The following is a 27416-nucleotide window of genomic DNA, read 5'->3' on the forward strand; positions in this document are numbered from 1 at the left end:
GTTTCTCGTCTTCCCATTGGCCGGGGTAGGCGGGTTTCCACGCAACCCTCGCGGCGGGCCCTAGCTATAGGCGGAGAGGCGGCAGAAGGCGGGACCTAAAGGGGGCCCCGCCCCGCAGGGCCCTGGTTTTCCGCCCAGTGGAGAGCTGTCTGAGCTCCGCTCACCAAAGGACCCTGGAAACGCTGGCGGCTCCAAGAGCTTCTCTGTCACTGGCAGCGGCCTCATCCTCCCTCACGCCGAAGGCCCGATCCCTGCGCCCCGACCCAGCTGCGCTTTCTCTGGCCAAGACGCGTGGAAACTACAACTCCCAGAGTGCATCTCGCCGAGATCGGACCCCAGTCAGGTGGCAGAGGTCAGGTGACAGCGGACCCGCCTCTCCCAAAGTCTAGCCGGGCCGGGGAGGGCGGTGCATTCCAGACCGGCACCTGGTGAGGCTCCTGCGTCCCCTGAGGGCGGTTCCCCGAGCTGGGGGGCTCAGGTGAGAGCGGGCGCAGCCTCCCGTTTCCCAGGCGGGCCCCTTGAGGCACAGCAGGTCAGCGGGGCAGCCTGCCGGGGGTCCAGCGCCCTCAGCCGCGCCGGGCTGCTTTCCCCGCCACCAGTGCTGGCCTCGCGACACCGGACAACCCCGGGGTGGAAGGGCCCGAGCGCTGGTCAGCGGAGGCAGGGACAGCGGGCTGCCGGGGTGGGTGCCGTTCCCAGCCCCTTCCCTTCTGCTCAGTTGCCGCCTGGGTCTGGGTTGGGGAATTTGCAGATTGCTTTGGAGACGGTGGGAGGACCTTTGCGAGAGCGCCGGTTGACGTGCAGAGTTCGGGGCTCCGGGGGACTGAGCAGCAGGAGACCCCACCCTCCCCTCCGGGTTTTCACTCAGGGCGAGGGGAGGACTCCTGAGCCCTGCCTCTTCCAGTAACATTGAGGAGGATAACTGTGCTTTGTGAGAGCTCGCTACGTGCCCTAAGCAACAGAGGTAACCAACCACTTTATATCCTTGTTTCTCAACCTCCTTATTCCTACCCACCCCTCTCCTATAAAATTTAATACCACTAGTACACTGGGTATTTGTTTACGTGACCACAAACCATTGTAATAGCTAGATTTTTTTTCACCACCACCTCCCCCCACCACCCCTAGCCTTTTTTTTTTTTTTTTTTTTTTTGAGATGGAGTCTCCAGCCTCTGTCGCCCAGGACTGGAGTGTGGTGGCGCCATCTCAGCTCACTGCAACCTGCACCTTCCGGGTTCAAGTGATTCTCCTACCTCAGCCTCCCAAGTAGCTAGGACTACAGGCCCAAGCCACCACGCCCAGCTAATTTTTGTATTTTTAGTAGAGACGGGGATTCACTATGTTGGCCAGGCTGGTCTTGAACTCCTGACCTCAGGTGATCTGCCCACCTCGGCCTCCCAAAGTGCTGGGATGACAGGCATGAGCCACCATGCCCGGCCTACCCCCAGCCAATTTTAGTCCCACTTGACAATGCATGCTTTACATCTCCTCATTTAAGTCCTATGAGGTAGTTACCACCGTCCCTGTTTAGCACCACACGGTCACATAAGTAATAAACGCAAACCCAGGTTCAAACCTGTCTCCAGTGTACACAGCCCTTACCACTATTTGTATACCCTCTCCAAAAGCAGGAGACCCAGGGAGTTCCAGGTCGTAGAACAGAGGACAGCACCAACTCATACCTGGCAGAGAGGAGCTGCCACAGGAGACCCATAGCCCCAGGTTGCTCCTGAGAAGGGACCAAATGGGTGAAACGTGACATCTGAATGAGGCCTGGACAATTGTTAGAACTTACATAGGAAGGACACACCAGACAGAGCCCATTGTCAGGAGATACTTCATTTCTATCTTGTAGCTTTCACAAGCCACTAGTTTTATGTAATTATCAATCTGTTTTGTTTTTTGTTTGTTTGTTTTTGAGACGGAGTTTCACTCCTGTCACCCAGGCTGGAGTGTAATGGTGCAACCTCGGCTCACTGCAACCTCCGCCTCCCGGGTTTAAGCGATTCTCCTGCCTCAGCCTCCCAAGTAGCTGGGACTACAGGCACATGCCACCACGCCCAGCTAATTTTCAGATTTTTAGTAGAGACGTGGTTTTGCCATGTTGGCCAGGCTGGTCTCGAACTCCTGACCTCAAGTGATCCAACTGCCTCTGCCTTCCAAAGTGCTAGGATTATAGGCATGAGCCACTGTGCTCAGCCTAATCTGATGTTTTTTAACATTTTAGTTGACTTGCCTCTCAATGTCGTTTTGTCTCTGCTGGCATCGTTCCTCCAGGTGTCTCAGCCTTTGAGGCTTGGGGATATTTGCTGACCAAGTCTGTGAGTTTGAGAAGCTGGTTAGGCCTGATTCTACATCTAATTTCTGGAGAAAAACCAGACTCTGCCCGGGGCAACAAACTGAATCCCGAACTTGAAGTCACAGGGCAGGTATGAGGAGGGGAGAGCAGCAAGAGTGAGAGGGAGGCCTGTGGTTATTCCATACACACAGGAGGGCAGTTCCTCCAAGGTCAGAGCACAGGGATCCAGCGCCAAGGGCAAGGCCCCCAGGGAGGCCAGAGCGTGGGTGGGGCGTCATTCCTGGCCAGTGGGAAGGGTCTCAGATGAGGCAGAGCTGCAGCAGCCAAAGAGAGAACCCTGGAGGAGACAGGGGCCAACAGAGGTGAGACAGCTGGAGTGGCCAGGCAGACTTCTTGAGGAGTATGTAGGGGAGACATCCGAGATGCTGGAGGCCTTGGGGAAACTGAAATCAGAGTAGGAACAGGGATCTCTCCACACAGACCTTACCCAGAGCTCCCCACAGTTTGCAGGAGCCCCAGGAGGCTGTCAGCGTGGGAGGACCTGAGCACTGTGTACTGAGGCAGCGTAGAGAGCAAGCTACAGAAATCCATGCCAGCCTGCTTGCTCTTGACCCACGGTTCACCTGCTGTGTGTTAGGGTTACAGGAATGCAGCTCCCCATCTTCCACACTAAACCGAGGAGTTGCTCTGGGGCTCATCCCTCCCCGAGTCCTCCTTGTGAATGACCCCAGCCAGTCCTGAAATAGTGACACTTGTCAAATAAAGTCTTGACAGGCGCGGTGGCGCACACCTGTAATCCCAGCACTTTGGGAGGCTGAGGCGGGCAGATCGCTTGAGGTCAGGAGTTCCAGACCAGCCTGGCCAACGTGGCAAAACACCGTCTCTACTAAAAATATAAAAGTTAGCTGGGCATGGTGGTGGGCACCTGTAATCCCAGCTACCCAGGAGGCTGAGGCAGGAGAATTGCTTGAACCCAGAGGGGGAGGTTTCAGTGAACTGAGTTCGCACCACTGCACTCCAGCCTAGGCAACAGAGCAAGACTCTGTCTCAAAAAAAAAAAAAAAAAAAACATTTTTAACATGTATATTAAAAAAAATTTTTTTTTTAAGTCTTTTTTTTTTTTTTTTTTTTTTTTTTGAGATGGAGTCTTGCTCTGTAGCCTGGGCTGGACTGCAGTGGCCGGATCTCAGCTCACTGCAAGCTCCGCCTCCCGGGTTTACGCCATTCTCCTGCCTCAGCCTCCCAAGTAGCTGGGACTACAGGCGCCCGCCACCTCGCCCGGCTAGTTTTTTGTATTTTTAGTAGAGACGGGGTTTCACCGTGTTCGCCAGGATGGTCTCGATATCCTGACCTCGTGATCCGCCCGTCTCGGCCTCCCAAAGTGCTGGGATTACAGGCTTGAGCCACCGCGCCTGGCCTTTTTTTTAAGTCTTAAGGGTCAGTTGGTGTCATCAGCCCTTAGACTCTTATCCCAGGACAGGAAAGGAAACTAATTTCCTTGAGGTTTGTAGGTTCACAATGTCAAATATCTGACCACAGTTTTAACTTTTGGAGAAAAAGAATCTCAAGCCAGTAAAACTGCATCCTTTCTTTCTGCTAAGTTTTTGCTAAAAGCAGTTGAGGAGGGAAAAATTCTGGTCTTTGTTAACTTCCACAGGGGGGCACTTTACACAACCCATTTGGCTCCCAGAGGAGCCCGTTTCCCCGTATATCAAAGGAAGATAAGGCCTCTCCGGGTGGCCCTCTGAGGCTGTGATGCAAAGCCCTGAGGTCACAGCTGCCAACTGGGAGTCCTTTATGAGCCATCCATGCTCCGGAGGGCAGATCGTCTACAGGGAACTGAGCTGATTCAACATTCACCTGAACGTCTCTCGCTATTTTTCTTCCTAGTTCTGAGAAATCGGGAAACATGATAAGGAATTGGCTGGCTATTTTTATCCTTTTTCCCCTGAAGCTCGTAGAGAAATGTGGTAAGTTTAGAAATGACATGTCAACTTTGTAAAGAGGGAAATGGTGGCTAGAGGAAGTAGTCGTCTGATCTGTTTGTTGCCAAGGGTTTAGTACCAGTCAGACCACGTGTCTCTGTTTGCCCCTCAGCCGTGTGACCCCTGGGGTGGTGGAGTGGACCCAGGTCTGGGATCCAGGTGTTTGGCAAAGAGCCAGATAGTTCCACAAATAATTGGCCTTCTGCCCTGGTATCTCTGTACCTTTCCTGTATCATCAAAGCGAACAGTTGGTTCTTAAAGTCAGACTATACAGCTGATTCTCAAAGTCAAACTGTAGAGCACCAACAACCTGGGATCATATCTTAAAGACTGGCTCAGGCTGGAGCAGTGGCTCTTCACATCTATAATCCCAGAGCTTTGGGAGGCCGAGGCAGGAAGATCTGTTGAGGCCAGGAGTTTGAGACCAACCTGGGCAACGTAGTGAAACCCCATCTCTATTAAAAAATAATTTTTAAAACTTAGCTGTGTGCAGTGGCTCGTGCCTATAGTCCTAGCTACTTGGGAAGCTGAGGCAGGAAGATCACCTGAGCCCAGGAGGTCAAGGCTACAATGAGTTATGATCACACCACTTCACTCCGGCCTGGGCAACAGAGTGAGACCCTGACTTGAAAAAGAAGGCCGCATGCGGTGGCTCATACCTGTAATCCCAGCACTTTGGGAGGCCAAGGTGGGCGGATCACAAGGTCAGGAGATTGAGACCATCCTGGCCAACATGGTGAAACCCCATCTCTACTAAAAAATAAACAAATACAAAAATTAGCTGGGCATGATGGCGGGCGCCTGTAGTCCCAGCTACTCAAGAGGTTGAGGCAGAAGAATTGCTTGAACCCAGAAGCCAGAGTTTGCAGTGAGCTAAGACTGCACCACTGCACTGCAGCCTGGCGACAGAGCAAGACTGTCCCACCCCTGAAAAAAAAGAATAATGGCTTATGTCCCTGCCTGTGGACCTCAAAGAGAGAGTCCTGGGTCCTGGGAAATAGCGGGGAAGCAGAAGAGGTGGCCACCCTGTTGTACCTGGTTCTGCCAGGCACAGGTCATCTGAGGAGTCTGCCCAGCATCCCCTTGTAAGATGAGAAAACCTGTCCCTTAGAGAGGGGCTGAGGAACAAGGTCCAACAGCCCCGCAGGGCCAGGGGTCACTTGGAACGCAGGCTGGGATGGAGTTTACACGTCCTTGTAGGAGGAATGACCTTCAGCACAGGCCTCTGAGACCCGTGCCCTTCGAGCAATTCTCCTACTGCCCAAAACATCTCTGGAATTCCTTCCATAAAGAGCCGTGTTTAGCACTTCCAGGGTGCCGGGCCCATTCATTCCATCCTCAGCTTGCCTGTTGGGTCAAATACAAAAATCAAGATACTTTTGTTGTTTTTTGTTTTGAGACAGAGTCTCACTCTGTCGCTGGGGCTGGCGTGCAGTGGCACGATCTCAGCCCACCGCAACCTCCACCTCCCAGGTTCAAGCAATTCTCCTGCCTCAGCCTTCCGAGTAGCTGGGATTACAGGCGCCCGCAACTACGCCCAGCTATTTTTTTGTATTTTTAGCAGAGACGGGGTTTCACCATGTTGGCCAGGCTGGTTTCGAGCTCCTGACCTCGTGGTTCACCTGCCTCGGCCTCCCAAAGTGCTGGGATTACAGGCGTGAGCCGCCGTGCCTGGCCCAGATACATCTTGAATTCCCATTTCAAGTGAACCTTGACAAACCACACAAATCCTGCAGAGGTCTCCCCAGAGCCTAGCACCACTGCAGTTATCTGGCCTCTTGCATCTCTGAGGAAACAGTGGTCACGTGATCATCTCTTCCAGGTTTGTTAAACAATCAGCAATGTTTGTTTGTAGTCACACCTTGTGGATAAGCAATTTCGGGGAAAGGCAGGTCTTTCAGACCCTGGAGCCTGGTGTTTCAGAACCCCTTCCCCGCCCTCCAGGATCAGACTTTGTGAGACTGAGGCTGGAGCGTGTGTGCGCACGCACGTGTGTGCCCAGGCGTGTGTGCGCGCACGCGCGAGTATGTGTGGCCAGGCGTGTGTGCGCGCGTGCGTGTACATGTGGCCAGGTGTGTACATGTGCCCGGGCGTGTGTGTGTGCGCGTGCCCAGGCGTGTGTGTGCGCGTGCGCACGAGTATGTGTGGCCAGGCGTGTGCGTGGTCCCGGGCGTGTGCGCGCGCACACGAGTACGTGTGGCCAGATGTGTGCGTGTGCCCAGGCGTGTGTGTGCGCGCACGCGTACGTGTGGCCAGGCGTGTGCCCGGGCGTGTGTGTTTGTGTGCACACGCGCGCCCGGTCGTTCACACATACACTTTAAAGCCCCATTAGTAAAGCTAATACGCTCCCCTAAGAGAAAAACAGAAAATCCAGGTACCACCACTCCAGTTACCCAGAGGGGAAACAGGCCCAGAGAAGGTAGAAGGCTTCCCCAAAGTCACACAGCTAGAAGGTAACAAAGCTGGAACGTGCCTAGGATCCCTGCTGCATGAGATCACTTTGCCTCCTTTCCTGAATGCCATTAGAAAAGAAGAATGGGCCAGGCGCTGTAGCTCATGCCTGTAATCCCAGCACTTTGGGAGGCCAAGGTGGGTGGATCTCTTGAGGTCAGGAGTTCGAGACCAGCCTGGCCAACATGTTGAAACCCCGTCTCTACTGAAAATACAAAATTAGCTGGACATGGTGGCGTGCGCCTGTAAGCCCAGCTACTCAGGAGGCTGAGGTAGGAGAATCGCTTGAACCCGGGAGGCAGAGGTTGCAGTGAACTGAGATCACACCATTGCACTCCAGCCTGGGCCACAGAGCAGTTCCCCATCTCAAAAAGAAAAAAGGAAAGAAGAATGGAAGCCACCATAAAATCAAGTCACTGGAATTGAATCTCCAACCTCATTCTGCCCTTGCTGTTTCTTTCTTCTCTTTGCTTTGGGTAGTAATTATTAAGGACCACGGAGGAGATGATTGGCCTTCAGAGTTGTCTGTCTCTGACTTCCCTGGGTGGAATCTTGAGGCAGTGCAGCCTCGTGGCAGGAACCTGGGCTTTGGACTAGACAGGCCTAAGTTTGAATCTTGCCCTCACCATTTTCAAGCTGTGTGGGCAAGAAACCTTTCCCCTTAGAATGCTCAGTTTCCTGAAATGTAAAATAGGAATAATAATGCCTACCTCTCCCTTTTGTAATAATTCGAAAATGGGTGCTAGGAGTATAGCAGAGTACCTGGTACTGGGTAGGCGCAGAGTGGGAGAGAGGCCTATAAGAATTAATTTTAAAAACCTGGCCGAGCATGGTGGCTCATACCTGTAATGCCAACACTTTGGGAGGCCAAAGAGGGAGGATCACTTGAGCACAGGAGTTTGACACCAGCACGAGCAACATGGTGAGACACCGTCTCTACAAAAAAAAAATTCTTTTGAAATGGATTCTCGCTCATTCGCACAGACTGGAGTGCAATGTGGCATGATCTCAGTTCACTGCAACCTCTGCCTCCCAGGTTCAAGCGATTCTAGTGCCTCAGCCTCCCAAGTAGCTGGGATTACAGGCGTGCGCCACTACACCCGGCTAATTTTTGTATTTTCAGTAGAGACAGAGTTTCATCACATTGGCCAGGCTGGTCTCGAACTCCTGACCTCAAGTGATCTGCCCGCCTCGGCCTCCCAAAGTGCTGGGATTACAAGCGTGAGCCACCTCACTCGGCCAAAAAAATTTTTTTTAAGTAGCTGGGCATGGGGGCGCATGCCTATGGTCCTAGCTACTGCGGGAAGAGGCGGCAGCAGTGAGCGGATCACTTGCAGTGAGCCATGATCACTCTCTTTAGGAGGAACTCAGGATGGTGTCATGACTCATTTTGTAATTCTGATACAATGTAAAGATTTTAGACTTATGGGGCCAGCTTCCTAACTGCCTCCCACCTTGGGCTAAAAATGTTCTGCAGTTAGCACGTGATAATAATAATAATAGTAACACTTATTAACATCTGGGCTTTGTGGAAAACATGTCACAAGCGTTGCTACATTTTATCTTCACAATGACTTGGTGAGATAGGTCTTGGTATTCTCCCCATTGTACAGATAAGGAAATGGAGGCTCAGAGAGGGTAAGCACCTTACCCATGGTCACAGAGCTAGGAAGTTTCAGAGCCAGAATGGAACTGTGTGACTTTGAAGCCCAATATCTGAGTTGCTGAGCACCTCAGTTTTCTGTGGTGCTAAAGAAGGAGGAAATAAACATTCTCTGGTCTGGTTCTTGGAGAGTTCACAAACTCCTATTTTATTTTATTTTTATTTTGTTGAGACAGAGTCTCACTCTGTCACCCAGGCTGGAGTGCAGTGGCGCAATCTCAGCTCATTGTAACCTCTGCCTCCTGAGTTCAAGTGATTCTCCTGTCTCAGCCTCCCAAGTAGCTGGGACTACAGGCACCTACCATCATGCCCAGCTAATTTTTTGTATTTTTAGTAGAGGTGGGGTTTCACCGTGTTAGCCAGGATGGTCTCGATCTCCTGACCTCGTGATCCACCCGCCTCGGCCTCCCAAAGTGCTGGGATTACAGGCGTGAGCCACCGCGCCCGGCCTAATTTTTTGTCTTTTTGGTAGAGACGGGGTTTCGCCATATTGGCCAGTCTGGTCTCCAACTCCTGACCTCAGGTGATCCACCCACCTCGGCCTCCCAAAGTGCTAAGATTACAGATGTGAGCCACTGTGCCCGGCCCTCAACCTCCTATGTTATAATGCAAAGATTGCAGGAGCTCTGTGGCCATGTAGATCTCCCCCTCACCTTGACCTCCACTACCTCCGGCAGAGCCCTAGGGATCCAGAGTCTGGCTGGCTGCCTGGCATCACCTTCAGCATCCTGTCGTGAGCAGTGGCTGGTTCTGGGACTTGCTTATCTGGCATGGTCCTCAGCTCTAGGCAGAATTGAACTGGCGGTACAGGAAGTCCCAGCTACGCAAGCCCAGAAGAAAGCCCCGGAATGTCCTCAGAACAATGAGCCTGAAAAAGAAGGGCAGAGTCGCCACAGCAGCTGGGCTTCTGCAAGGGCCAGGGGACATCCGGTTCTGAGGAGCCCAGCCAGCAGGGGACTGGAGATTGTGGAATGTGGGGACCTGCAGACTTGGGACAGAGCTTCCATCCGCATTCACATGTGCTGAGTATGGAGAAGGCAGCTCTCAGGGTCTGAGAGGCTCCAGGTAGCAGAGCCTGGCCTGGGAGGACAAGCTTCAGGCTGTGATCTCCTTAGAGGAGATGAGGTTACAGAGGAAGAGAAACTACCAGGGAGGAGTATCGAGGCAGAGAATCAGAGGTCGAATTGGGTAACTTTACGTTTCCTTCCGGGCCAGATGCGGTGACTCACGCTTGTAATCCCAGCACTTTGGGAGGCTGAGGCAGGCGGATCACCTGAGGTCAGGAGTTCAAGACCAGCCTGGCCAACATGGTGAAACCCCGTCTCTACTAAAAATACAAACATTAGCCAGATGTGGCACCGCATGACTGTAATTCCAGCTACTTGGAAGGCTGAGACAGGAGAATCACGAACCCGGGAGGCGGAGGTTGCAGTGAGCAAAGATCATGCCACTGCACTCCAGCCTGGGCGACAGAGCAAGACTCTGTCTCAGAAAAAAAAAAAAGTTTCCTTCCAACCCAAGCATCTAAAATTTCAGATCTCAATTCATCTCCCTTTGAGGGGTCTGAGTGAGGGCGTCCGGGTGGGGGAACCAGGGCTGCTGGAAACCTTTGAGGGGTCTGAGTGACGAGGTCTAGGTGGGGGAACCAGGGCTGCTAACAGCCTTTGAGGGCTCTGACAGGGTCTGGGTGGGGGAACTGGGCCTGGGGATCTGAGTGACGGGGTCTGGGTGGGGGAACCAGGGATGCTGGCCATTGCAAGGATCCCCCTCATCACCGTCAGGCACCTGCTTCCCCGCCAGCCTGGATTCATGATCATGACCCCTAGGCTGTGTATAACCCTGAAGGTAGTCAGGCAGGGGAGGTGAGATGGGCAGGTGTGGCATGGGGCTTCCAGCACCCCTGGGAGCAGAGGTCGGGACGGGGCTGCCCAAAGAATACAGGAAGCACACAAAGAGAGGCTTACTCAGTCCGGTGCTCTGGGCTAGTTGGTCTTGCAAGAGGGTGGGTTGGTTGGTTGGTTTTGAGACAGAGTCTTGCTCTGTTGCCTAGGCTGGAGCACAGTGGCACGATCTCAGCTCACTGCAACCTCCACCTCCCGAGTTCAAGCAATTCTCCTGCCTCAGCCTCCCGAGTAGCTGGGACTACAGGCGCCGGCCACCTCGCCCAGCTAATTTTTTCTATTTTTAGTAGAGACAGTTACACCATGTTGGCCAGGCTGGTCTTGATCTCCTGACCTTGTGGTCTACCCACCTCATCAGCCTCCCAAAGTGCTGGGACTACAGGCATGAGCCACTGCGCCTGACCAGTTTTCTTTCTTTTTTTAAGAAAATATTTTGTAGAGACAGAATCTCTCTGTGTTGCCCAGGCTGGTCTCCAACTCCTGGGCTCAAGCAATCCTCCCGCCTTGGCCTCCCAAAGTGCTGGGTTTACAAGCGTGAACCACCATGCCTGGCCCCAAGATGGTTTTCTAAGACCCTAAGACCCAGACCTGCTTCCTCCCTCATCCAGGGGGCCTGTTTGTCAACTTGATTCTGAGTTTACAGCATAATGCCAAGAAGAAATCTCTGAAAGTGAAACAACTATTCACGCTTCTTCCTCCAGTCCCCGCAGATAGCCCCAGGAAGGGGACCACTACCAGGGTGAGCTGGGTTAGGAAGGAACCGACCAGTACCAGGGTGAGCTGGGTTAGGAAGGGGACCAGTACCGGGGTGAGCTGGGTTAGGAAGGAGCCCCAGAGGGCTCTTTAGAAACCTGTTAGCTGGGCCCATGTGTCTCTCAGAGCGCAGGAAAGGGGCTGGCCCAGTTCTTCAGGGCCATTTTGACTTCATGAACAGAAGAGACACCCGTGTCCTTTCCATCTGAAGAGGAGGTTCGGGGCTGCCTTTTGTGCTCCCATATCATGCTTGAATTCCCCTCTAATGATCTCTGGGTAACTCAGCCACAGACTCAGAGCCTGTCATCGCAGGGGGATGAGGACGCTCTGGCGTTTCCTGCTCAGGCCTGTCTTCCTCCATCTCTGTCTCTGGCAGCAGGTGGGGAAGGAACCTAACCAGGGCCTGTGTGTGGAGTCCCATCACAGAACAGGGCTCATCAGAGAGTCAGAACTCAGGAGCTCAGATGTCAGGGGTTTCGGCCCAGTTTCCTGTTGCAGGCCCGAGCTCTGACCCAGTGCCTCACGTCATTGATTTGGGTCCTTCCAGAGTCAACCGTCAGCCTTACCGTTCCTCCTGTTGTAAAGCTGGAAAACGGCAGCTCGACCAACGTCAGCATCGCCCTGCGGTAAGTTCCCGGGCCTGGTGCTGTGCTCAGCTCCGCTCAGGCCCTGCAGCTGGGTCAGTCTGTTCAGATTTCTGATGCGCTGCTCCTGCCTCTTACCTGTAAGACAAGCCATAGAAAAAGGGATGGTGCCAGCCCTGGGCTGCAGGGTGGGATCGCAAAGGCTGACCCCCACTCTGAATCCTCACTTCCCCTGGGAGGAGAAGGAAGGGGTGCTTCTCCCTGAGACGTGGGTCTTTTACCCGCGTGGGAAGAGTCCTGCGTGAACCGGCAGTGGAGGCCAGATTTCAAAGCGATTCTAAGACTAAATATTTGAAGAGAGCCCTGAAGGCCAAGGGGCAGGGGCCTGAGCTGCTGGTTGGCACTTCTGAGGTTGCTCTCAGAAGCAGAACTGGCCACGTCGGGTGAATGCCACTCACGCTGGGCCTTGTCTGGGAGTCTTACTTGCTGCCATCTGCTGGCTTAGGCACAAGCGTTGCGACCTAGTCCAGTCCGTGCCAGGGACGCTCCCTCCGCCTTCTCTGCTCTTAGCTGCTTTGTCCTGCCCTTGCCTCCCGGCCACGAGGATTCCCTGATGAAGAAGACCTGGAGCCCTCTCCTTCTCTCTACGCCTCTCCCCCTTCCTCGCCTCTCCTGCGAGATCTGGCCTGAAACCAAAGCTTTGGTTCCGAGGCCCCTAGCAGGCCCGCCGTTCCACTCCCAGCTCCTGCTGTCTCTGCACACCCTCCCCCTGCAAATCTTACAAGTCATGTCTTACCGCAACTCTCCAGGCCCCTGCAGCGGCCTCCCACTGCCTTTCAAATGAACTCCAGGCCTCTAAACCCAGAGCCAGGGCCCAGGAGGTGGCTTCCGGCCAGCACGTCTGCCTTCTCCCGTCAGATGCCTCTCCTAGCTTTGAGGCCCAGACTGCTCCCTCCGTGTTCCCTGCCTGAGCCCTCTCCTCCTTCAGTCAAATTCTGGCCCTCACAGAAGGCTGTGCTCAGACCCAACAACCTCGGGGAAGCCTTTCCTACCGGATCAGGGAGCCGTGGTCCTGAGCCTCCAGATGCCTCCTTTGTCTTTCACACCCAGTTTGCTTTCTTCTCTGTTCTCACCCTACCCTAAAGGGGCAGACACCTGGTCTCCTGATTAAGACAGGAAAGCCTACGGAGCAGGGTCTCCACCTGGCTACCCATCAAGGTGGAGCACATAACATTTCCTAAGCCTAATTGCTTGAGAGTTGAAGGCCAGATTTGAAATCCAGAGGGGTGGTTGAGATCTCACTGTGTCCAGCTACTCAGCAGTAATTACTCTTGTCCTCCACAGGCCACCATTAAATGCAACCCTGGTGATCACTTTTGAAATCACATTTCGTTCCAAAAATATTACTATCCTTGAGCTCCCCGAAGAAGTAAGTAACCAATCGTAACGGATGGGTAGGGAAATGCTAGGTAACAGAACACATTTGAATTAAGAACTGGTGGAACTAGGTCTCCTAGGCGGCCCCTGTTCCATCAACCTACAAACCTGTGATTATGGCTCTGTTCGTCTCTTTGGGGATGAGTATTGTATGCCATTAGATGGAATTAAGAAGGTGATAGTGAGGAACCTGAGGCAAAAATCGTTCTGGGAATGTAAAAGTTCTTAGGATTTTCAGCTGGGAGTGGTGACTCACGCCTGTAATCCCAGCACTTTAGGAGGCCAAGGTGGGCGGATTACATGAGGTAGGAAGTTTGAGATCAGCCTGGTCAACATGGTGAAACCCCATCTCTACTAAAGTAAACATAAAAATTAGCCAGGCGTGGTGGTACGTTCCTGTAATCCAAGCCACTCAGGAGGCTGAGGCAGGAGGATCACTTGAACCCAGGAGGCGGAGGTTGGAGTGAGCCAAGATGACCCCGCTGCAGTCCAGTCTGGGTGACAGAGCGAGACTCCGTCTCAAAAAGAAAGTTCTTACAATTTACTAAGGCCTGGCTACTCAAAGGGCATTCCAGGACCTGTAGAACTGGGCTTCCTTAGGAACACAGCATCTCAGGCCCCACCCCAAACCTACTGATTGAAAGTCAGCACACTAGCAAGATCCCAGATGGTGTGAGTCCACATTAAGGTTTGTGAAGCCTCATCCTGAGACACCATTGGTTGGGTGTCATTTCCAAAAACCAGTGCCAGAGGCTGTGGGATCTAACAGCGATCATCACCCATAGCTTTATGCATGTATCTATTTGTGTGCACCCTGCTTCCACCTTACTGAGAATTTGGGCCAGCTGCTATTCAATTAGATAAAAAGCATCCATAGAGGAGGTGGTAAATAAGGGTTTAAAAAACAAGATGGGCCGGGAGCGGCGGCTCACGCCTGTCATCCCAGCACTTTGGGAGGCTAAGGCGGGCGGATCACGAGGTCAGGAGATCGAGAGCATCCTGGCTAACACGGTGAAACCCCGTCTCCACTAAAAAATACAAAAAACTAGCCGGGCGTGGTGGCAGCGCCTGTAGTCCCAGCTACTCGGGAGGCTGAGACAGGAGAATGGCGTGAACCTGGGAGGCGGAGCTTGCAGTGAGCTGAGATCCGGCCACTGCACTCCAGCCTGGGCGACAGAGCGAGACTCCGACTCAAAAAAAAAAAAAAACAAGATGAATGCACGTCACTCAGGGTGTGTAACTTCTGGGGAGCTATTGTACAACATGGCGATACAGTTAATGATCATGTATTACTGCATGCCTGAAAACTGCTAAGAGATTAGATCCTAAATGTTCCCACCACAGCTGGGTGCAGTGGCTTTTGCACCTAGAGTCCTAGCTACTCATGTTCTTAACAACAACAACAAAAAAAGGTAATGTTATGTTGGATATGTTAATGAGCTTGATTTAATCATTTCACAGTGTATGCATATATCAAAGCATGTTGTATCCTGCAAATCTATACACTTTTTATTTGTCAATGATACCTTAATCAAGCTGGTGGAAGCGGGAGGAGAATAATGCAGGGATGAGATCAGTAGTCATGAGGCACATCCAGATGGGCTGCAAATCAGCTCTGAGCCCCCTAGGAAGCAAACAGGAATGAAACACGATCAGTCTCAAGCATGTGGGACTCTGTGATCTGAAAAACATAGCATCGCTGGCTGCAGAGACGTGCACCTGGAGTCCCAGCTACTTGGGAGGCTGAGGCAGGAGAATCACTTGAGCCCAGGAGCTCAAGGCTGCAGTGAGCCATGATTGTACCACTGCCCTCCAGCCTGGGTGTTAGAGCAAGACTCTGTCTCTAAAAAATTAAAAATAAAAGTAAAATGTTGAAAAATAACAGCATTGCTGAGAGAGAGGTCTCAGAGTGTCCAGCTAAGGGGACCCTGCCTGAGAGGGAGATCCCCCCACTGGTGAGCACCTCGTTAGGCAGTGCCATTTCTCACACCTCCTCTCTTGCCCCAGGTGTGAGCCCAGCATGCAGAGCTGGTGGGTTCTGAGAGCACAGCCCTCTGAGCCACAGATTAAATTCAGACTCTGGGAGGAACAGATGCTGATTGCTTCATTTAGGGCCAAACATCTAAGTCAAAGTGTCATCTTTTTATTTTTATGTATTCATTTATTTTTTATTTTATTTATTTATTTAGAGACAGAGCTTCACTCTTTTGCCCAGGCTGGAGTAAAGTGGCGCAGTCTCAGCTCACTGCACCCTCCGCCTCCTGGGTTCAAGCAATTCTCCTGCCTCAGCCTCCCAAGTAGCTGGGATTATAGGCGCCCACCACCAGGCCCGGCTAATCTTTGTATTTTTAGTAGAGACGGGGTTTCACCATGTTGGTCAGGCTGGTCTTGAGCTCCTGACCCCAGGTGATCCACCCGCCACAGCCTCCTAAAGTGCTGGGATTACAGGTGTGAGCCCCTGCGCCCAGCCATTGATTGATTGATTAATTGAGACAGAGTCTCACTTTGTAGCCCAGGCTGGAGTGCAATGGCGCGATCTCAGCTCACTGCAACCTCTGCCTCCTGAGTTCAATTATCCTGCCCTAGCTTCCCAAGTACCTGGGATTATAGGCACACACCACCATGCCCGGCTAATTTTTGTATTTTTAGTAGAGATGAGGTTTCACCATGTTGGTCAGACTGGTCTTGAACTCCTGGCCTCAGGCGATCTGCCCACCTCAGCCTCCCAAAGTGCTGGGATTACAGGCATGAGTCACCACGCCTGGCCAAAGTGACCTCTTTTTAAAATCAGGGAAACTCTTAAGCAAAAGAAACCTGACATCAAACAAGCCTGGGCTGTAGGTAGGAGTCCTTGAACCTGGAGCACAAACAGATCCAGCAAATCCATGTGTCAGTCAGGGTAGCGGTGACCCCTGGGGCCAGGGGAGGCTGGAGGCAGCAAGCGGGGCTTCCGAGGACTTGGGAATATTTCATTTTTCATCTGGAAGCTGGATCCATTCAGTCTGTAGACATTTCATCAAGCTGTGATGTGTGTTCTTTTCTACCTACATGTCACAGTTCAGCTTTTTAAAAAGTCTTCAACAGTGAGAGGCTGGGCGTGGTGGCTCACATCTGTCATCCCAGCACTTTGGGAGACTGAGGCAGGTGGATCATTTGAGGTCAGGAGTTCAAGACCAGCCTGGCCAACATGGTGAAACCCCATCTCTGCTAAAAATACAAAAATTAGCCGAGTGGTAGTGGTGTGTGCCTATAATCCCAGCTACTCAGGAGGCTGAGGCAGGAGAATCACTTGAGCCCAGGAGGCGGAGGTTGCAGAGAGCTGAGATCATGCTGCTGCACTCTAGTATGGGTGACAGAGTGAGACCCTGTCTCAAAAAAAAAAAAAAAGAAAAAAGTCTTTAACAATGAGAGTCAAACCATTGGTGTGAGAGGGAATTTATGGGCACCCACCTACCTTTTCAGGCTCCTGCCTCACTTGCCTTTCCCCACCCACCTCTCACCACTCCCCTCCACTACCTGTGATACTGGAAGCCCCTGGTTAGAACATGGGAGTTGGGTGGTCTGGGAGCCAGGCCTGCGAGCCTTGGGTAAGTCACTTCACCCCGACATAGCACCATTTCCTTATTCACAGCCGTACGGTGAGTAATGTCTACTCGACAGCCCTGTGAAGATCAAAAGCACTAGCAAGTATAAAATGTCTAGGATTGGCTGGGCGCGGTGGCTCATGCGTGTCATCCCAGCACTTCGGGAGGCCGAGGCAGGCAGATCACCCGAGGTTGGGAGTTCAAGACCAGCCTGGCCAGCATGATGAAACCCGGTCTCTACTAAAAATACAAAAATTAGCCAAGAGTGGTGGCGGGTACCTGTAATCCCAGCTACTTGGGAGGCTGAGGCAGGAAAATCACTTGAACCCGGGAGGCAGACGTTGCAGTGAGCCGAGATCGCACCATTGCAGTCCAGCCTGGGTGACATGAGCGAAGCTCCACCTAAAAAAATAAAAAATAAAAAAAGGTCTAAGATCGTCCCTGACACACAGAAAGCACTCAGTGAAAGGCAGTGATTATCATTTCATTGTCTTGTATCAGTCGATCGCCCGATTTTCTCCCTTCCTAGTTCCAGAAGGGATTTAGTGGCCGCTTAACAAATCTCCAGGCAACATCGGAAGGAATATCTGTTAAAAATAAGAAAAAGTGGCTGGGCACAGTGGCTCATGCCTGTAATCCCAGCACTTTGGGAGGCTAAGGCGGGAGGATCAGGAGGTCAGGAGATTGAGACCATCCTGGCTAACACGGTGAAACCCCATCTTTACTAAAAATACAAAAAATTAGCTGGGTTTGGTGGCGGGAGTCTGTAGTCCCAGCTACTCGGGAGGCTGAGGCAGGAGAATGGCATGAACCCGGGAGGCGGAGCTTGCAGTGAGCAGAGATCGAGCCACTGCACTCCCAGCCTGGGGGACAGAGCGAGACTCCGTCTCAAAAATAAATAAATAAATAAGAAAAAGTGAGTGGCAGGAAAATAGAAGAGCCAGGAATGGCATGTGTTACAAAGATGTAGCTTGCGAGATGTGGACCATAAGTTGGATTCGAGGCTTTGCTGCAGCCGCTATACCATTTCCATTGTTCTGCCAAAGCCCCTGATTTCTGGTGCTAAGAACAAGAAGGCAGTGCTTCAGGGGTCCTCATTAAGAAGCCACTGCAGGGTGCGGTACAGTGTCTGCAGTCCCAGCTACTCAGGAGGCTGAGGCAGGAGGATCACTTGAGCCCAGGAGTTGGAGTAATCAGTGAGCTACAGACGCATCACTGCACTCCAGCCTGAGCTACAGAGCAAGACCTGCCTCTTAAAAATAAGAAGGCCGGGCACGGTGGCTCACACCTGTAATCCCAGCACTTTGGGAGGCTGAAGCGGGTGAATCACCTGAGGTCAGAAGTTCGAGACCAGCCTGGCCAACGTGGCGAAACCCCATCTCTACTGAAAATACAAAAATTGAGCCAGGCGTGGTTGTGGGCACCTGTAATCCCAACTACTCGGGAGGCTGAGGCAGGAGAATCACTTGAACCCTGGGGGTGGAGGCTGCAGTGAGCTGAGGTGGTGCCACTGCACTCCAGCCTGGCAACAGAGTGAGACTCCGTCTCAAAAAATATATAAGCAGCAGCAGCCACGGCAGTCTAATGAGCCAGATCCTCACGGCACCCTGCAGTATGGGTGGAGTATTATCCAGGGAGCACAGAAGCTGGGGACCAGGGGAGACAGTTTGGTTCAGTAAGGATATCCTCCCACTCCCCACCACTCCAAGAAGATGTAAGAGTCTCAGGAAAGGCTGGGCGTGGTGACTCTCACACCTGTAATCCCAGCACTTTGGGAGGCCAAGGTGGGTGGATCACTTGAGGTCGGAGGTTTGAGACCAGGCTGACCAACATGGTGAAACCCCATCTCTACTAAAAATACTAAAATTAGCCCAACGTGGTGGCACACGCCGGTAATCCCAGCTACTTGGGAGGCTGAGGCGGGAGAATCGGTTGAACCCAGGAGGCAGAGGTTGCAGTGAACTGAGATCGCGCCATTGCACTCCAGCCTGGGCAACAAGAGCGAAACTCCATCTCAGGAAAAAGAAAAAAAAAAAAAAGAGTCTCAGCAGGAATGCTTGGGAGACCAGATGTTGCAGGCAGGCCTCCAGGGACTTTTTCCTGAAGCAGAGCATTTGCCAAACATTGGGTAGCAGCAAGGGTGAAAACGCCCTCTTTGCCAAGTGTCTCGTGTATGTGCCTCTTCTGCTTCGTCACTTGGCAGCCAGGTTGGCACAGGGCACGCATGGTTTTGTGGACGTTGAGGAGCCTACTGATGATGGAAGCAGAAGTGATGGTATTGCAGTAAAGCAGTGGCCCAGCTTGCTATGCACCAGGCTCTGTGCTGTCCGCTTTCTGGACATCCTGTCAGTCATGGCAGCCCTGAAAGGTAGACACTTTTGTTAACTCATTTTACAGATGAGCAAACTGAGATCAGAGCTTGAATAACTTGCCCAAGGTGACGTGCCCAGTGAGAGGACAAGAGCCATCCCTCCTTCCCTCAGAGATAAGCCAGGGGAGGGCATGAGGACAAGTCCATAGCTCTGCTCAGAAAGTCTCACCCAGGCCAGGTGCAGTGGCTCATGCCCATAATCCCAGCACTTTGGGAGGCCAAGGTGGGCAGATCACCTGAGGTCAGGAGTTCCAGACCAGCCTGGCCAACACGGTGAAAGTCTGTCTCTGCTAAAAATACAAAACTTAGCTGGGCATGGTGGCGTGAACCTGTAATCCCAGCTACTTGGGACTCAGGAGCCTAAGGCAGGAGAGTCACTTGAACTTGGGAGGCAGAGGTTGCAGTGAGTCGAGATCGCCCCACTGCACTCCCACCTGGGTGACAAAGCGAGACTCTGCCTCAAAAAAAAAAAAAAAGAAAGAAAGTCTCACTCAGGCCAGGCGCGGTGGCTCACGTCTGTAATCCCAGCACTTTGGGAGGCCGAGGCGGGTGGATTGCTTGAGCCCAGGAGTTTGAGACCAGCCTGGGCAGCATGGTGAACAGGAGGTTCAAGTTGGCTGGTGGCCGCAGCAGCGTCTCTCCTTTTGCTTAGTAAGCTCGTGGAAGGTGGGGCTGTGGGTGATGCATCCCTCCATTCCCTAGGGTGTAGCATGGAGCTAGATGCCGGCAGTGCCCTCAGTGACCGTACATGGCATCGGATTGAACCTCAGTCTTCCTAACAGGTGGTGGTGCCTCCCGGAGTGACAAATTCCTCTTTTCAAGTGACATCTCAAAATGTTGGACAAGTTACTGTTTATCTCCATGGAAATCACTCCAATCAGACCGGGTAGGCTGGCCTCAGTGCGTGCGGGCCTCACATGACAAGAAGGGGGCCATGCTGGGCGTGTGGAAGTCTCCTTCGGAAGCCCAGCCTCAGCTCATCCCGGTCCCCAAACTCCTTTCCAGCCCGAGGATACGCTTTCTCATGATCCGCAGCAACGCCATTAGCATCGTAAACCAGGTGATTGGCTGGATCTACTTTGTGGCCTGGTCCATCTCCTTCTACCCTCAGGTGATCATGAATTGGAGGCGGAAAAGGTAACCCCCTGGGCCGTACATGCGGGCTGTCTTGGGGCCACTAGGAGCAGGGCGTTCCAGCAACACTGCCGATGGCGCAGCCTCCGACGTCCCCTCTACCCTTCTGTCTGCCTGCCCTTTCCAGAAAGTTGTCCCAATGCGAAGGCTCGGGGAGCCTGGGTCAGACTCCCTTGCTGGGCATTTCATCCTTTGCCCAGCTCAGCCCCTCCCTGAGAAAGCAACAAAATGGGGCTCATTAGTTTAGTGGAGAATGTGCAGGGGAGGGAGGGAAGTCCACCGTGAATCTGCTCTGCACTGGGTCCACCTGGCCCTGGAGGATTGCGGTGTCAAGTCCTGTAACTCGGCCTTAGGGACAAAGCAGTCCCACCTCGACTTGCAAGGACCCAAGTCACGTGGGCCTCCTGGGGGGATGGCAAGCAGACAGCCAGGAGGGAGCCTCTCCTCCGGAGGCCTCCCCGACTCCCCTCTGGAGCCAGGACTTGAGGAGCAGAGAGATCTTGGGCAGGGGAGGAAGGGAGGAGGGAAGTAGCTCTCGAGGGCAGGGATTAGGTGGCATCCGTGGTGGGAGCAGGAGGGACCTAAGGACAGTGCCCTGCTTGAGACGGGCCGAGTCCTCCTTCCCCATGGCCTGGGAGCCCTGTCCCTCCCATTCCCCGCAGTAGTGCCAGTCCTCACCCCCTGCCCTGCCCTGCCCCTCCACCCCCGCCAGTCCTCACCCCTGCCCTGCCCCTCCACCCCCTGCCAGTCCTCACCCCCTGGGGTCCTCACCCCCTGCCCTGCCCCTCCACCCGTGCCAGTCCTCACCCCCTGCCCTGCCCTTCCACCCCCGCCAGTCCTCATCCCCTGCCCTGCCCTTCCACCCCTGCCAGTCCTCACCCCCTGCCCTGCCCCTCCACCCGTGCCAGTCCTCACCCCCTGCCCTGCCCCTCCACCCCCGCCAGTCCTCACCCCCTGCCCTGCCCCTCCACCCCCGCCAGTCCTCACCCCCTGCCCTGCCCCTCCACCCCCGCCAGTCCTCACCCCCTGCCCTGCCCCTCCACCCCCGCCAGTCCTCACCCCCTGCCCTGCCCCTCCACCCCTGCCAGTCCTCACCCCCTGCCCTGCCCCTCCACCCCCGCCAGTCCTCACCCCCTGCCCTGCCCCTCCACCCCCTGCCAGTCCTCACCCCCGGGGTCCTCACCCCCTGCCCTACCCCTCCACCCCCGCCAGTCCTCACCCCCTGCCCTGCCCCTCCACCCCTGCCAGTCCTCACCCCTGCCCTGTCCCTCCACCCCTACCCTGTCCCTCCACCCCCTCCAGTCCTCACCCCTGCCCTGTCTTGCCCCTCCACCCCCTGCAGCGTCATTGGTCTGAGCTTTGACTTTGTGGCTCTGAACCTGACGGGCTTCGTGGCCTACAGTGTATTCAACATCGGCCTCCTTTGGGTGCCCTACATCAAGGTATGGCCTTGCCTGTCCCACATCTCTGCCCACGTGGCATGGTGGCCTGGCTGCCCCTCACCACCCAGCTTCTCCCACCCACCAAACAGGAGCAGTTTCTCCTCAAATACCCCAATGGCGTGAACCCCGTGAACAGCAATGATGTCTTCTTCAGCCTGCACGCGGTCGTCCTCACTCTGATCATCATCGTGCAGTGCTGCCTGTATGAGGTGAGACCAGGCCTGGCCCCCCACAGGCCGCCCCAGCCAACACCCACCACCCCGCCTCACCTTTGACAGAAGACTCAGCAGAGCCTGGGAAAGGAAGTGGGTGTGTTCATTCAGCCCGGTCCTGTGCTGGGCAGAGAAGAAGCCCGTGAGTCCAGGCCCTCAGAGCCCGCCAAGTCTGGGGTGAGGGACTCAGGGAGAGGCAGTGGCTGGACTCAGGCTGAGAGCTGTGCGCAGAGGAGCACAGACAGCTCATGGAGGAGCGCAAGGCCCTGAGCCCCGCCAGGGAGGAGGGAGGAGGGCGGCAGAAGACGCTTGGTTGCGTTCCAAGGATGAGTGAAGTCCCTGTGGAGGAGGGGAGGAGCCAGGGTGGGCTTTCGGAGAGGTCAGGTCACAGAGGCCAAGGGGCATTTGAGAGGGACCCTGAGCAGGTGGGTGCAGCTGGGCTTAGGGTGCCAGGAGGGGCAGGTTCCTGAGCGGTCAGCAGAGGCCCGCGTGCAGGCAGAGGCACCGGTATTCAGCCTTGTTGCTGGAGGCCATGGGTGTCAGCAGGGCAGGGCCCCGCCAGGGCTGGGTCCGGAGACCCCTGATGTGACAGCTTTGCTTTCCCTTCTCTCGGGGCGTTCCCTTCGTGCTGTGAGGCAGCCGGGGGCTGTCCAGCCACCCGCATGATCCCTCTAGGCTTTCTTAGCTGTCGGTGTGAAGCGAGAGCAAAGGAGGCCTACGTTGGGCCCGTGTTCAGGGAAAGGCAAGGCGAGGGGACAGATTCCTGAGATGCTCAGGCTGCCGCCCGGTCGTGGGACGAGTCAGTACCTGGCTGGGAGAGGCACCAGGCCACCAGAGGTCAGAGCCCACGTCTCCAAGTGAGTGCTGAGAGGCGCCCAGTTCTGCCAAGTAGGAGCAAAGCAGACGGAGCCTGAGAGTCCCAGCGGCCTGAACAGGAGGCCCTGGCGATGAGAAGGTGTGGCTGGTGCTGGGGATGTCACCCCAGCCCAGGTGTGATGCTTTCTGTGGCCCAGGTGTTCCCCTGCCACGACCCCAGTGCAGTCCCCACCTCGCAGGGGCTCCTTCAAGGCCAGGGTCCAGCCTCCGTGCCCTTCTCCAAGCCCGCCCTATCCGGGGCCGCCCGTGCTGAGCCCCGGCATGGCTTCTGTGTGGGTCCATATCTCCGCCCTCCTCTTGCCCCCAGCGCGGTGGCCAGCGTGTGTCCTGGCCTGCCATCGGCTTCCTGGTGCTCGCATGGCTCTTCGCACTTGTCACCATGGTCGTGGCTGCCGTGGGGGTGACCACGTGGCTGCAGTTTCTCTTCTGCTTCTCCTACATCAAGCTCGCGGTCACGCTGGTCAAGTATTTTCCACAGGTACTTCCGGGGCCCTGTTCACATGGCCAGTGGCAGGAGAGGCAAGAGGTACAGGGCCCAGGCCCTGCTCCTGTGGGGCAGCTCCGGCCGGGGCGAGGAAACAGGACGGAAAGCCACAGGGAGCCCGGGAGCCCAGAAGGAGCAGGACTCTTCCCCCGGGCTGGAATCACACGAGATCGTTAGCGGAGGCCCCGGGACCCCATGCTGCCCTAAGCATCAGGCGTTGTGTGGGTGGTTCCCCTTCTCCACACCCCAGCCTTTCCTGATGCCTTTGGCTCTGCCCCCACCACTGCCTCCATTTCCACAGCAAGGGGCAGCCCCGAGGGGCCACGGCAGGAGACTCTGGAGAGGTGAGGTGGGAGGAGGGAGCAGCTTCCTGCGCAGAGCTCAGCCCCTCCTACGAGTGAGCGCAGCAGGTCCTCTTCAGATCCGGGGACTCAGGGTCCAGCACATCTTGCCCTATGGCCTGGGACAGGGTTGGGGCTGAAGTTGCTGCACCCGGGGATCTAGAGCCTCATTTAACTCACCCCATTCCCAAAGGGAGGAGCCCTGCCCCAGTGTCCCCAGCCCTGGGAGCCTTGTGTTCTGTGAGCTCGGGAGGGCCTGCGTTCTGACTGGGAGGCAGGGCTGGACTCGGGCTGAGCAGGACTGAGTTCTGTGGACAAGGAGCCCGGGTGTTCCGGGCCAGGCCAGCCTGCACAGAGGCTGGGGTGGGACACGGGGAGGTAGTGAGGGGACATGGCTGGTTGAACAGTATTGAGCATGTTGAAGCTGAGAAGCTGGGGTCAGGTCTCAGGAGCTGGGGAGGGTTTCCAAGGAGGGGAAGGTTTGGGGAAGTGGGCCCCAGTCCCTGAGGGTGGGAGGGCTTGGGGCCAAGAAACCAGGCAGGCAGGAGCCCAGGTTGGAGATGTTTGGAACTGTCCAGGACTGGAGGGGCAGCAGCAAGGACGGAAGAGGGTGAGCCAGGACACAAGACAGGGACCGACCGGAGGCTGACTAGACCACCAGAGAGGCCAGGACCTCCCTCACGGCGGGAAGGAAAGGTCACAGCAGTCAGAGGACCCACAGGGCTCTGTGGCGTGGGAGGACCTGGGGCACAGGCAGGCAGACTGGAGCGCCTCCCCGCAGACCCACCCCCCAGACCCCAGAAGCCTCGGCCAGGCCTGCAAGGGGAGTTAACCCCCTCTACAGACGGGGAAACCAAGGCTAGGAGAACTGTCACTTGCCCAAGACAGCAAGCTCTGGTGACGGAGCTGGGATTCCAAACCACAAGTCCCACTCCCACCCCGTCCCTAAGCACATGAAGTCCCGGCTGAGTTTGGGGACAGCCTTCCCTGGAGGCGAGAGGAATCATAGCTGCAGGGAAACCAGCTTAGGGCCTTAGCCCCAGGGATGTGGAAGAGACAGGAAGGCAGCACCGGCCCCGCCTCCCTGGAATTGTGAGGTGTGGGGGGCGGGGGGCCTTCGCTTGCTGTACATGCAGATGAGACGCCCACCCCCAGGACCACCCAAACTGTTCTTGGCTGAGGCCTGTCACAGCCCAAGGGTCACTGTGTTCCTTGGAGCCAAGGCCCCAGTGGGAGGAATGAGAACCGCTTTTGTTTGGAGGGGCAGTCACGAGGCACGTGAGGCAGCCGCCCAGTCCTCACCACCCTCCATCTGTCTGGCCCAGGCCTACATGAACTTTCACTACAAAAGCACTGAGGGCTGGAGCATTGGCAACGTGCTCCTGGACTTCACCGGGGGCAGCTTCAGCCTCCTGCAGATGTTCCTTCAGTCCTACAACAACGGTGAGTCAGCCGGCCGGCTGCTGGCCACCCTGTGGCTGGAGCATCGGGCGGGGCCAGCCTTCCCGGGGCCCTCCAACCTGGGCTCCACCCCCAGCTGGGATCCAAGCTAGTCCAGCCCCCAAGGAGAGACCCACCTAGGGCCCTTCGTAGCTGCAGGATTTGTGGTTTTTTGGGACCCCCTCCTCCCACCACCCCACATGCTCCAGCTGCCTCAGGAGCTACAATCTAACACCAGCTTCCATCTCCCGGCCGCTAACAGACCAGTGGACGCTCATCTTCGGAGACCCAACCAAGTTTGGACTCGGGGTCTTCTCCATTTTCTTCGACGTCGTCTTCTTCATCCAGCACTTCTGTTTGTACAGAAAGAGACCGGGGTATGACCAGCTGAACTAGCACCCAGGGACCCAGTGTGCACAGCCCCCAGCCTCTCGCCCTGCTGGGGAAGGCCTCACCCAGCGAAGGCCGGAGAAGCGGTTGGGCCCTGGCACGCAGGGCTGGCTCAGTGTGCGGACAGAGGAGAGCACTCTGCTCCTGGAGCCAGAGGCCGTTCAACAGCCTGCCTTCATCCGGGCCCCTCCTGGGCCTCCCCGGCCAGGCACGTGGCACCGTCGCCTTGACGCCACCATCTCTTTTCTTTAAGGCTTCAAGCAGCGCGCACAGGCTCTGGCAGCCGTCTCAGGCAGGACTGGGCACTGAACTTGCAGCTGAAGGCCTTGCCCCAAACTACCAGCGTTTCTGCGAGCAGCTTGAAGGGCTGACCTTGCAGCCGGGAGAGCCAAGGGCACTCTGCTGCCACCGCTGCGTTCCCAGAGACCAAGCAGCCAGGTGCCGTGGCCAGTGGACTCAGAGGTGCTGGTGGAGGGACCAGGACTTTGGGGTTAGGCTGCGGGATTCTTTCTCTGAAGGCCACTTTCCTGACACGCTCTCTCTACATAACTCAGCGTCCACGACTGCCGTCAACAGCTGGCCCTACCCAGAGTATTTCTGGGCCCTGAGGGGCCCGCCAGATGGGTTCTGAATTGGACTCCTGCCCAGCACATTAGCATACTAACTCCTTTCAGATTTTGTGGAGGGACGTTTGGAAGTGGCTTACTCTCTTTTGCCCTCTCTGCTACCTCCACCTTTCCAGTCAGATGAGCCCCGCCTGAGCACACCCAGCCCCTCCTTACCCAGCATCTGGAGTACAGGACACCTCTCTCCTGCTACCAGTCTGTGCCTTAGAGGTCTGTTAGGCCTGCCAAACGGCGACCAGCTGCCCCGGAGGGAGGGCAGGCCCCCTTCTCTTTCCCCAGATCCCTACCTGAGACTCACCAGTTTCTGGCCTGTTCAGGAGCCTCAGATAAGTATTTGTACTTGAGACCACCTCACACAATCCGTATGGGCCCAACCCTGATCTCAACCTCCTTCCCTCCGCCCGAAGCTGTCCTTCCTATGGCAGCAGGGGGGTCCCAGGACGTGCCCCGTACATGCCTTGAGCTTGTCAGTCCACTGAGTTTTCTTCCATGAGACAACACGAGGGGCCTGTATCTTGAATTAAAACCTACTCGCTTCCTTTCTGCACTCTTAAGTGTGTGCTCGATACAGAAGGCAGGTGTGCTGGCCTTCAGAGCCAGGTGCCCCTGCTCCCCACCTTGTGTAAGGAAGCGTGTAAGGTGGTGAAGTTCACTGACCCGAGGGGGCTGTGTGCTGACCCCACACTTCACTGGGAAGCCCTCTTGGGGAGTGTGAGGCGCCTGCCCGCCCAGGGACAGGTCACTCTCCCGGGCTCCGTGTCTTGACCATTACCAGGGCACGCCACTCAATCTGGATGTGAGTGGGGGTGGATGAGGTTCTGAAGGGCACCGCAGCACTGGGTGTGGGGGCGGGGGGCCTTATTCTCCAGACGTTTCCTCTATGTGGTTGTCACAAACATCAAAGAATGTCGGGTCTTGTTTCTGTACAGCAGAGACTTTGGCCTGACCAGGTCCACAGACCTGTTTCACTTGTGTCACCCAATCAGTGTGTTACCGGGTGCCATACTTTAAAATGAGAGATTTCAAATGATTGACTTTTCCGGCCGGGCACGGTGGCTCACACCCGTAATCCCAGCACTTTGGGAGGCCAAGGCAGGTAGGTCACCTGACGTCAGGAGTTCGAGACCAGCCTGGCCAACATTGCAAAACACCATCTCTACTAAAAATACAAAAATTAGCTGGGCATGGTAGCAGTCGCCTGTAATCCCAGCTACTTGATTGGCTGAGGCAGGAGAATCACTTGAACCCGGGAGGCGGAGGTTGCAGTGAGCCGAGATCGTGCCATTGCACACCAGCCTGGGCAACAAGAACAAAACTCTGTCTCAAAAAAAAAAAAAGGCCGGGCGCGGTGGCTCAAGCCTGTAATCCCAGCACTTTGGGAGGCCGAGACGGGCGGATCACGAGGTCAGGAGATCGAGACCATCCTGGCTAACATGGTGAAAC

General features: G+C 55.2%; 1 protein-coding gene across 6 annotated transcripts; it reads left to right on the forward strand.

Moving 5' to 3' along the window:
* The first annotated feature begins 102 nt into the window (after nt 1-102).
* On the forward strand, nt 103-26520 carry CTNS (cystinosin, lysosomal cystine transporter). 6 transcript variants are annotated; one of them, XM_037987465.2, is made up of 13 exons: nt 364-478; nt 752-964; nt 2278-2429; nt 4190-4269; nt 11600-11678; nt 12981-13065; nt 19811-19914; nt 20034-20165; nt 21505-21604; nt 21694-21813; nt 23000-23170; nt 24843-24960; nt 25220-26520. In XM_037987465.2, exons 4-13 carry the CDS (start codon nt 4209-4211, stop codon nt 25351-25353), a joined length of 1104 nt encoding a protein of 367 aa, XP_037843393.2. In that variant the 5' UTR covers nt 364-478; nt 752-964; nt 2278-2429; nt 4190-4208; the 3' UTR covers nt 25354-26520. The 6 variants fall into 6 exon arrangements, with proteins under 6 accessions (XP_037843394.2, XP_037843393.2, XP_008008063.2 ...); XM_008009872.3 differs by lacking the exon at nt 2278-2429 and having other exon boundaries at nt 25220-25334; nt 25601-26520; XM_037987466.2 differs by lacking the exons at nt 364-478; nt 2278-2429 and adding an exon at nt 103-352.
* Nucleotides 26521-27416: the final 896 nt, after the last annotated feature.

Source organism: Chlorocebus sabaeus, chromosome 16, assembly GCF_047675955.1.
Source record: "Chlorocebus sabaeus isolate Y175 chromosome 16, mChlSab1.0.hap1, whole genome shotgun sequence".
Lineage (NCBI taxonomy): Eukaryota > Metazoa > Chordata > Mammalia > Primates > Cercopithecidae > Chlorocebus > Chlorocebus sabaeus.

Excerpts from the sequence above, each read along its gene's own strand:
- CTNS (XM_008009872.3), top strand. The coding sequence starts at position 4,209 with ATGATAAGGAATTGGCTGGCTATTTTTATCCTTTTTCCCCTGAAGCTC. Across the intron at positions 11,679-12,980 it reads AACGTCAGCATCGCCCTGCG|GCCACCATTAAATGCAACCC; the intron begins GTAAGTTCCCGG and ends TGTCCTCCACAG. Across the intron at positions 21,605-21,693 it reads TTTGGGTGCCCTACATCAAG|GAGCAGTTTCTCCTCAAATA; the intron begins GTATGGCCTTGC and ends CCCACCAAACAG.